An 11,785-nucleotide genomic window follows, 5' to 3' on the forward strand; every position below is an offset into this window, starting at 1 on the left:
CAGTCGTTCGAACGACTCGTTTGAACGAATGAATCAATGACTCGCTCATTAAGACGGTCGCCTGGCGACACCTATAGGAGGTTTAGTGTTATGTTTAAAAGTAGCCTTTCATTCTTTGCAACGATCGTTAATTAACTTATATTTAAAACAATCTTAAAACATTATTTAATGCATTGTTATTTTTCAGTGTAAAATATTTAATTTGATCAGCCACAGGGTAGGCTAACAGTCCTATAGTGTCTTATTATTCTAAATAATTTAATTTCTTGATCAAATTTAGAAATTAAAAATGAACTATGAAGCATACATTTAATAAGAGTAGGGTGTGACTAGGTATAGATATTACAATATACAGATATTCAAATATAGTGGGCACTATATTAAAACCTGAACGTGTCCGCTTAATAAATCGTGAGCTGAATGAGTCACAGCAAAGATCAGCACAAGGAGTCCAATTTCATTAATCATGGGTGAAAAGCTGACTGAAAAGATTAAGAATAATAGGCTATTGAACACGCAATTCAAGCAATCCCACCCCCGAAATGGCGCTATGTTTAAAATTAAACTAAATGCTCACGGCTGCACGGGCAATAACGCGTTCACGGCGAGGAACGAGCAGAACAGAGTGAATGTGTTTTAGTTCATTCATACTGGACGTCCAGTACTTACTTTGGCTTTTAAGTTAGCGATTTAAAAGCCCCCGCTTTAATTGCACATCAATTAACCGGTAGGAAAATATTCTAACAGTCACTATTTATATAGATACAATATACAATGGGCCTACCCGATTTTGACCACAAGAGGGCAGTATTGCCCTATGTATGACTTATTTTTTGACTAAAAAGTGCATTCTGGCTGTTTTTTAACTTATACATAATTCTTAAATTGAAATAAAAGAACAAAATGGGTTTAGTTCTGATATTTGTATACTTTTATATAGAAATAAATGGTGTATAATACATTTTTTAGAAGATATGAGGCTTTTAGTGTTTCCTTTTTTGGACATTACTTTAATCCCTCGCCATAGCAAAACCGTTTGAGATATTTAATATCCGTTCACAATTTAGCATCTTTAATGTATTTTCATCATGTTGAAAAAGTTTGGTGTGAATAAAATAAACCACCGCTAAAAACTTGGAGTCTAAAATATACCAAAACTCACATTCAAACCAAAATATCTGACTTCTTGTTGGTCGGAGCTAATGACTGTAAATTAGAAAGTTGTCCGGATCGAAGAGAAGAATATACGTACCGAGTTTGGTTACTGTAGGTAAAACTAATACCCCATTTTTTACTAAAGGTGGCGCTACTGAGCCCCTCCACCACGCCCGTTTCTGAAACTTCGCACATGTCTATTACACAATAAATGTCAAATGCATGTTGAGTTTCATGCAATTTGAAGCATGTTAAGAGCCTCAAATGCATCCAAAAAGAATATAAAAGTTTAAAGCGTTGCCATGGCGACAGTATTAAAGATATCAATAATCCTTTCACAGGTCTACATCTGTCGTGTGTTTACATTATACAGATGAAGTTTGAAGCAAATCGGGTAAAAATAAGAGGGTGAATTCAAAGCATTTTGAAAGTGACACACTTCCTGCTGCCAGTTGGTGGCGCTATAACTTTGACTCACAATAGTCACATCCATGTGATCGGCTTCTTACAACGAACACACTGCTGAAGTTTCATCAAGATCAGTTAATGTATGCAGAAGTTATAACACACTTCCTGTTTCCAATATTCGCCATAAATTCGTTTCCTCGCCACGGCCAAACCGTTCGAGATATCAAAAATCCCCTCGCAAGTTTTCATCCTCAATGTCTTGACTTCATGCACACCGAGTTTCGTGGCAATTGGTTGAATCGTCTAAGAGGAGTATTTTAAATTCCATTGAATGCGTTTTTCTAACTACGCCAAATAGCCGACTTCCTGTTGGGCTGGGGTAAAAAGTCAGAGCACGAAGGATATATGAACCGGTGAGATCTATAAGTGTACCGAGTTTCATATTATTTCATGCAAGCGTGTTTGATTTATGGACCAAGTTTTCGGACCCCGTTCCAGGGGGCGCTGTCGAGCCCCCCTGCCACGCCCGGGTACCAGCTTCAGTCCGGCTCTAATGGCCGCGGGTTCTGACCAGTGTGCAAAGTTTCAAGAGTTTTTGAGTATGTTAAGGGCCCCAAAAGCCCCCAAACCCTTGAAGAACAATAATAATAAATAATAATCCTTTGGAAAACAATAGGGCCTTCGCCTTTTCAAGGCTTGGGCCCTAATAATAATCCCATGGAAAACAATAGGGCCTTCGCCTTTTCAAGGCTTGGGCCCTAATAATAATAATAAATAATAATAAAGAAGAATAATCCGAAGGAAAACAATAGGGCCTTCGCCTTTTCAAGGCTTGGGCCCTAAATATCGCAAAAAAATCTGATAATTTGATACTTTTTAAGAGAAGATAAGGTTAGTTCAGGTAGTAAAATATCATGCGGTGCGACTCCACAATTACATTTTTTTTTTGAAATTTGTATAAAATACAGTAATTAGTGAATGTTATTTCTTTGCTGTTTAAAACGGGATAGAAGAAAATATTTGCACTTTGAGAAATGTTGCACATTGAGTCTTTTAAAGCTGCTCTTCTGCTGAAGCTCAGAGGATCCTCATCTCGCACAGAGGGGTTTCACTCGAGCTTTAGATCAGCCTCTCGTACAAGCGGCGTGTGAACCTGTGTGTGTGTGTGTCAGGCAGGTTACAACTGAACAGACTGAAGTGGAAATGAATAATTCATGAGCTGACAGGAAGTGTGTGTTTTGTGATTGTTAAATGGTATTTCTAGAATACTTGCTGTGCCACACACACACGCATGCAGAGTCGAGAAGCTTTTCTGTGTAGCCGTCGGCTTGAATCAGTGTCAAAGTGTGTGTGTGTGTGTGGTGGCAGAGAGAGGTGGGGTGTAGTCATGGAAACGGCTGGATAGCTGAGGGTCGACCCTGTAGTGCATCGAGAGAGAAATGAAAGGAAGAAAAAACAGAATGGTGAATGGAAGAGAAGCTGTTCATTCACTATGGGTTTTGATGTTCTGCAGGTGCAAAATAATAATAGTAATAATAATAAAATAGATCTGCAGTAATAAAACATTTTATGGTCTCTTTTTTTAGTCTTTTAGTCTTTGAAGAAGAAAAAAAAAAAACATGAGAGTAGACGAGTTCCAGTGTTATTAACTGAAACTATTAAAGACACAGTAATGGGTAATTTTAAAATTTTGGTTTAGTCAAATAGAAATAAAGCTGATGAAAAACCTTAAAGCTACACAGTGTGATTTTTACCCCCATCTAGCAGTGAAAAGGTATATGACCATCCAGTGAATATTAGTTTCTGTTCCTCTCAATTCCGATTTCGTTTGAACTCCTACGGTGGCCAATGTAGTCCAAGATTAACATGGCTTCCAGTTCGACCTCGTCCATGAGTGTTCCTTCAAGTGATGAGGTTACTTTAGAAAACTATTATAATTTGCAGTAATTTAATTTGTCAGATAACATATAGGTTATGACATCTATGTAAAATGAATAATAGTTTTATTTTTTCGTTATTTTTTTACCATTTCATTGCTAACATCAGCTATCAGTCCCAGACGAATGCAAGCTAATCTTAGTAAAGTAACTTTTATCAGTGCTATCGTTATTCTGTATATTGTACGACATCACTAGCGTAAGGCAACGTTTACATGTAGGCTATATCATTTTCTCCGTGAGCAGAGATCAGCTGATGTGACGGAGGTGCGAGGGAGAGGGAGAGGGAGAGGGAAAGGAAAAAATAAAAACAGGGCCGGTGCCAGTGAATTGCGAAAGGCGAAGCTTGAATTAACGGTATGTCCCTCTTTGGCTAATGTACTTTCAAGATGGAGGGGCAACATGGCGACCGACATTCAAATCCCTCACCCGTATGTATTTTCAATGGCATATTATACACTCACGAGAATACTTTATTACTTGAACGAAGTAAATATACATTAATGAGCACATATATTTTTGAAAGAACTAAGAGTTTTTAGCTAAGAATAAACTAAAAAAGTTACACAGTGTAGCTTTAAACATATAAAACCTAAGTTGAACTAAAATGGCTAAAACTTAAAGGACAAGTTCGGTATTTTACACTTAAAGCCCTGTTTACAGATCGTATCTGATGAAATAGAACGGTTAAGATTAAAATTTGGACACATGCTGCTGTCCCGAGAATTTTAGGTTTATTTAGCTTTTGTGGACCTATTTTGCCAAACGTGTCACACCCGTGATTCTTCCGTTGAGAGCTTGAATAATAGACACTCCAGCGGCGGAGTAATACCGCACCTCACACAGCACATTCAATACAAGTCATGGAGTTGGACAAAAACTACGATAAAACCTGTTGGAAAGCATCTTTTTCAGCGATTTTTTTTGGGACCGTATCAGTGAACACCCCTGACCACTCGGTGAGTTTCACGTCTTTGTAAACTAAAGTTTAATGTGTTTTAGGAATGAATCTGCCAGTGCACATATACAACCATTGTGGGGGTGGGGGGGGGAAAGCGATATAAACCTAAAATTCTCGGGACAGCAGCATGTGTCCAAAGTTTAATCTTAACCGTTCTATTTCATCAGATACGATCTGTAAACAGGGCTTTAAGTGTAAAATACCGAACTTGTCCTTTAAATAAAATAAAGCCGTTAATTCTTTATATTTAAAAGCTGATAACCGATATATCGGCCAATAAATCTAAATCCGAAATGTTATATAATTTGAGAGCCTGATTACAAAAACACAAAATTCTCCATTAAAAGCCGTGTCCCAAGCACACCACTATAACGTTATGCAGTCTATATGACAGACTTGCGCTGCACATGTTGCACTGAACTGTATTGAAGTGATTCCTATCATATTTCAAGCAGTTTAAAACCATCATGGCGAACCGTGCACACCTGAAGTGTCTCCGCTGAAGGAAGTAATCCATTATTTATCGGCTTTAATGCATCGGTCCAATTTTCTTATCGGGCCGATACCGATAACATTATGAAAATACATCGGCCGATACCGATATGGTGGCCGATATATCGTGCTTCCCTACAATACAAATCACAAAAATGCATAAATTACTGAAATAAAAATGTAAAAATGTACGAATAAGCAATCTAGGCTCATTGGTGCCTCTACCTTAATTTTTGAAAAACTTCAAAAAACATACTTGCAAATACAAATTATGATTACGGGGGCAGATTATCAATTCCTTGCACAATCCTATTTATAGTGTTATAAAAACAATTTTACCATAGTGCATCATTTGTAAGCTAATTTTTTGTTTATGTTTTGATGTTTGCGTTGCATAACCGGCTCCATATTTGTTGCTATTTTCAGACGTAGTAAACTTGGCCGATAGCTCGTCTGGTACAGCGTTACACTCGAGATGCAAAGCGCTCGGTTGCGAGTCCAGTAAACTTTTTGCGTCACTCACTGGAGATTTAATTTCCACACTGCTGCGATACGTACAACAAAAAACGTTAGAAACCGTTGACATATTCACATTCGTCTGTTTCGGTGAAAACTGAATGAGCCACTTTTACCACCAGTTACTGCCATCGTGGACATGCTAGCACACATAGCTCGCGGTTTGAACAGTTCATCTAAAAAAGATTCCCCCTTCTGAATGAACACACGATCATGACAGAAGATCACACACACAGTATCTATCACACTCGCTGGGTTCACCTGCCGACTATGAGTTTATTTCAGGAGAGCCGTATTTCGAGAGTGCATTCGTCAGCGCTTCCCCTGATGGGGTCTGTGGGGAACCTCTCGCTCAGGTGACCTAGTTAGCATGAAAATCCACACGCATTATTGCCTTGTCATCATAATTCCCAATGAACACTGAGGCAACTCGCTAGGTTTTGAAACAAACCTATAGTCTACTGTCTAAATATCAGGCTCGTGCAAAATTCAGGATTTCAGAATTGGCCTCCATTCAATTCATGAATTGACTCCGCCCCACAGGAAGTGGAATTTGAATTGAATTGACTCCGCCCCACAGGAAGTGGAATTTGAATTGAATTGACTCCGCCCCACAGGAAGTGGAATTAAATTCATGGCAATTCAAAGAAATTCCCCACAGTCACACATATAACACAAGAATGTGTTGAATCTCACACACATTCAGTGTTAGGAAGGTTACTCTGGAAATGTAATTGCTGACTATAACTGTGGTTTGGATTACTTTATCAATGCAAAGCTATTTCCTTTTAATCTGATTAGTAACTAATTGAATTACACATTTTACCTCAGTAATACAACTAAATACAATTACATTAATTTTGTAATTTAATTAACATAATTTCATTACACATAGCTAGTCACTCCTCAACCCTGCATCATTTTTTTCTTCTAAAATATAGATAATGATCAAATTCTTGAAATAAATCACCCCCTCAATGTTGTTTAATTAGTTTTGTTCCAATGTTATTTTCATTTCAAAGTAATCAAATAACACAAAGTGCATAATGCAATCATATCTGACATATCCTGTAAAGCTTCCTTGTTAAACACATATGTATATTAATTTCTTTGAATTTTTATTGAATTGCAATTCTGCTTCCTTTAATTCAAACTCGAATTGTAATTCTAGATTCTGGTTTTGACTTAAAACCTTTGACCTTAAAAATTACACTACTTTCTGTACGATTTTTACAAAGTTTTTGAAAGAAGTCTCTTGTGCTCACCAAGGCTGCATCTATTTGATAAAAAAAAAAAAAAAGTAAAATTGTATTCTAATTTAAAATGGCTATTTTTATATTTGGAATATATAATGTAATGTATTCCTGTGATCAAAGCTGTTTTTTCAGCATCATTACTCCAGTCTTCAGTGTCACATGACCCTTCAGAAATCATTATAATGTGATGATCAAGAAACATTTCTGATTACCGGTATTATCAATGTTGAAAACAGTTGTGCTGCTTTGCTTCATATTTTTTGGAAACCGTAATAGATTTTTTTGTTGATAGATGAGTATTTGATGAATATAAATTTGAAAAAAAAAAAAACATTTATTTGAAATATAAATCCTTTGTAGCAATTGTAAAAATGTGTCGTCATAATGCATCCTTGCTGAATACAATTTTTTTTAATTTCTCAAAAAACAAAAACAAAAACAAAAACTTTGACTTTTAAGCGGTAGAGTTTGGGTTACTATAGTATGTTATGTTGATAAATGGTGTGCTACTATAATAAGCATAAAATACTCAAAAATATTGTGTGAAACAATAATATATATTTATAATAATATAATAATATATATAAATATATATAATAATATTTAAATATTGTTTAAAATGGAGTAAACCATTTCTATCAACTCATCCGCCATCCTGGGTGAATGTGTCACTGAGGGTACGTTTAAATTGTAAAACGTAACACACACACGTGCATGATGTAGTTTACAAGGAGACGATAAAGGTCTCATTTTCAAAAACGCACACTTCGAAACCCGTTTTCAATCCCCCAAAACGCTGTTGTCGTGTAAATGAACGGCCGACACTCGTGAAGTTTTCTGTGTTCAGTTGAACCCGGTGTCGTGTAAACCGCCCTTGAGATAGTTGCAATACAAATGTAATAATCTGTAAAGGATAAATGCACAATTCGGCCATTTTAGTGTTGCTGCCTACCTTTTGTCAACAGGCTTTGTGTCTGTGATGCCTTAAAATGCTCTGGTTTTGAATGAAGCCTCATTCATGTTTCTTGACCTTCCATCATTCGTAGGAATCTAGTCCTGTGTGAGAGAGATTTCCTCATCCGTCATGTTGGCTGAGGTTCCCAGTGTATTCCAGCAATGGCGCTCACAACCCGTGATCTCTTCGTGACATTAATTGTGTAAAATCACATCAGTTGTGTAGCGGGAACTTGTTTCTCTCTCTCTCTCTCTCTCTCTCTCTCTCTCTAAAAGCTTTTATGTGTGGGTACCAAACGTCCCTCGGACTCTTTGAGAAATGAGAAATGCTGTGCTCTCTTCCCAGTGAGTTGGTAATGTGGAAAGCCTTGCATTGCGCTCCCTCCAGAGAGACGACACATCTGTTAGAGTGTGTGTGTGTGTGTGTGTGTGTGTGTGTGTGTGTGTGTGTGTGTGTGTGTGTGTGTGTGTGAGTGACAGAAACACAGAGAGAGCTTCAGTTCTGTCAGTCTGGTTGATTTTGGCAACTGTGCCTGAATGTAAAGAAACCTGTCGAGAACACGTCCTGGTCATATTTCACTCTAAAATAAAGAGATTGTTTTTCTCAATGGCAAATAAGGGCTTAATTTCCTACAATATTAATGTGTTATTTTAATATTATTTAGATAATATTGTGTTATTTTAGTATTATTTAGATAATATTGTAGTATTTATTAATGACAATTAAATAGATTTAGTTTTTTTAGTTTTCATTTAAATTTTTGCAATTTTGTAATGTAACTGTAAACTTTATTAGTTTTGATTTTAAATATTTGTTATTATTCCAGTTTTACTTTTAGTCATTTTAATATCTCAACTAAAACGTATTTTATTTCAGTTTATTGCCAAGGCAACATTTCAAAGTATTTGTTTTACATCAAATATTTTTTTTATTCTATTTTTTTATTATTATTGTTTTATATTTTCTTTCATTTCAGCTTTATTTTAAATAATATTAGTTATCAATAACAACACTAGTTGTAATCGCATAAGCAAAAAACATTTTTTTTTTACTAATATTAGTACAGTAATGTAAAAGATTATTATAAAAAATTATATTTGTTTTACTGACTTTATTATGATTTAAATAAAATGCAGTATTTTTACTTTTTTTATATACTGTAAAAATAACTGAATGTAATTTACGTTAAATTAAATGTACATTAAATTGCCATTATTCAATATTGAAATAATTAACTAATATTAAGGTAACAATGCCAAAAAAAGTAATGCTTGTAAAAACATACAATTAAATAAAAAAAAATAAAAAATACTGCACCTTGTTAACATTAGTTAACTACATTAGTTAGCATGAACTAATGATTAATACATACAGCATATATTAATCTTAAAGGGATAGTTTACATAGTGTGTGTGTATATGAAAAATATATAGCATTAGTTAAGATTTTATGTAAAGTAATGTAATAATAAAAAAAGGAAACGTGTCAGTGTGTGTCAGTCCTCTGGTGGCGGCAGCGGTAGCATCTGTCCCCCCCCCCCCCCAGGGCACACACTGATGATGTAATCACTCCTCCCGCTCCGCACAGGTTATGTGCTGATGATGTAATCAGCGTGACGTCACGTGGTAGGTCAGCTTTCAGCTGCGATTATCCTCACCCGCGCGCATGTGCGCTGACCCGACACGCATATCATCATAACCCTTCTGGAGTAATCCCAGCGTAGGCCCGGCCCGTCAGCCTGCGTTCACATCCAGACCCGCGGCCCCGTACAGTCAGGCCGCACACATGTGAGACTTGTGTTAGTGTGCTCGCTCCCTCAGGAAGGGCACATGCGTTCGCATATGGAGTCATGTGATCGGATGAGGGATGACAGGAGTCATCGGGCTTATTAAACCCAGAGAGAGAGAGAGAGAGAGAGAGAGGGAGCGTGAGCAGAAAGATAAGCTCGGTTCATCATGTGTAGTCCAGAGCTCAGGAAAGGCCATCGCTGCGAGACGTCAGACTTCAAGACTCACAAACATCAACGTTCACACATCCTCATGCCGTTACAAACCCAGAAGGCCTTCCTTCATCTTCAGAACACAGACGATGAAGATTCATGTTGTAATATTTGTTGTGCAAACAAAGCACTTCATGACTGAGTTTAACCCACTGGAGTCACATGATCACTTTCATGATGTCTTTACTACCGCTCTGGGGCTTGAAAGTGGTCGTTGCGTAGCCTGTCAGATCTCATTAAAACTATCTTCATTTATTTTCTTGTAGTTTGCTCTAGACGTTTTGTGCACTTTTGTCATTTCTATTTTCTTAATATTGTTATTTAGCTTTATTTTTGTTTCAATTTTAATATTAAAATAAGTAAACTTGATTTATTTATGTTAGTTGGTAAGGCAAATTTTTTATAAAAGTAATTTTTTCTTTAAATTAAGTTTTGCAAGTTTGGGTTTTTCATGTAGGCTAATACTAATATTTTATTTTATAGAGGTGTTTTAAAAAACTAAACCGATTTTAATTGTTTCATTTTTAACTAGTATTGATGCTGAATACATCATGTGAACTAAAATGTGTGTAGAGTTGGCTGTGGGCCTGTGAGCGCTGCAATGCTCAGCTCAAACACACACTCAGTGTGTGGTGTGTCTGTTGAACACGTATTGTTTTGAAATGTCACAGAGAAATCAGCACTTTCTATTTTAATAACACAGCGAGAGCTCACTCCTGACAGTCAGTCGGTCAGCGGTGGACCGGAATGAACATGAAAATGAATCTCTTGTGTTCGTGGAGTTTGTCCAGTTCCTCACCAGAGAGAGAGAGAGAGAGAGAGAGAGAGAGAGAGAGAGATGAGGTAGTTGAGTCCAGCTGTTTCCTCACGGAGATCTGCTTCTGCTGGTCGAGATCCCTGCGTTCAATGTCACTCGAAAGATGTGAGAGCTGATGTTGAGGGATCTGATTCTTGTGTGTGTGTGTGGTTTTCCTTTTTTCATTTTGCAGAATAAAGGGCTTGCTGTGTTTTTGTTTTCCCGTCTGTGGAGGGAAACGACAGGTGTAGTTTTGTTCTCCCGTCTTCTGCATGAATCTCTCTCTCTCTCTCTCTCTCTCTCTCTCCCTCTCTCTCTCTCTCTCTCTCTCTCTCTGAGAGGTTTGGGCGTCTGAGGGTTCCCACGCGGAGAGGGTGACTTATTGGGCTTTTTCTGTCTAATTTTATACTTTACTCTTTTTTCGGTTTCTATAATAACACAAAATAAATGTATTAAATTAAAAAAAAAAAAAAAAAAAAAAGTTTGTGTGAGGTACTTGTGGAGTTTTGTTTGGGATCAGGATGGCGTCCCTGTTCGTAGGGGCTGCGCCACCTGTTTCCCTTCGTCACGGCGTCAGGTGTGTTCCTGTGACCGGTGTGACTGTGGAGGATGTGCTAATGGCTGTTGGAGAGGAGATTGGGCACGAGAATATTGCATCGGCTTCTCGCATGAACAAAGCTGTGGTCGTTTTTGTGAAGGAAGAGGTTCAAGTTAGCCGCCTGATAACGAATGGAATTGTGGTAAGTGGAGAGTATGTTGTTGTTTCACCGCTGGTTGCGCCAACTACTAAAGTAACCGTATCTAACGTGCCTCCATTTATTCCAAATGATGAAATTGAGCGAGGGCTTTCACGTTACGGAAAATTTGCTAGCGCGATAAAAACGCTTCCACTCGGCTGTAAAAATGAAGCGTTAAAACATGTAATGTCTTTCAGAAGACAGGTGTTCATGTTTTTGAGTGAACCAAATTTAGACGTGTCTTTTAGAGTGATGTATGAAGGAAAGGCATATATGATTTATGCTAACACGGGAAGCATGAAATGCTTTGAGTGTGGGGATGTTGGTCACAAGAGACTAGCATGCCCACATAAAGCTGGGAGTAGTGGGACTAGTGGGACTAGTGTGGCGAGCGCCGGGCCGAGTGCTGCGGTGATGGCGAAGGCCTCAGAGGACGCGCTGCCTCCCGTTGTTGTTGTGGAGGAGCGGGACGCGCAAGTTGTTGAACCGGCTGAAAGCGTTATGGATAACGGTCAAAATGAGAAAGTGGTTGCTGAAACAGTATCAAGTGAAAATTGTGAAATGAACGATGAT

At 37.5% G+C, this 11,785-nt stretch overlaps 1 protein-coding gene across 1 annotated transcript in view; it reads left to right on the forward strand.

Moving 5' to 3' along the window:
- The window catches only part of LOC306986033 (ankyrin repeat and SAM domain-containing protein 1A), a 112,117-nt gene that overhangs the window by 46,416 nt on the left and 53,916 nt on the right, over window positions 1-11,785 (forward strand). The window contains 2 exon segments of the mRNA XM_079588874.1: window positions 11,084-11,215; window positions 11,546-11,752. Of these exon segments, the coding sequence (XP_079445000.1) occupies window positions 11,084-11,215; window positions 11,546-11,752 (339 nt within the window).

Source organism: Phoxinus phoxinus (genome assembly GCF_949152265.1).
Source record: "Phoxinus phoxinus genome assembly, chromosome: 18".
Lineage (NCBI taxonomy): Eukaryota > Metazoa > Chordata > Actinopteri > Cypriniformes > Leuciscidae > Phoxinus > Phoxinus phoxinus.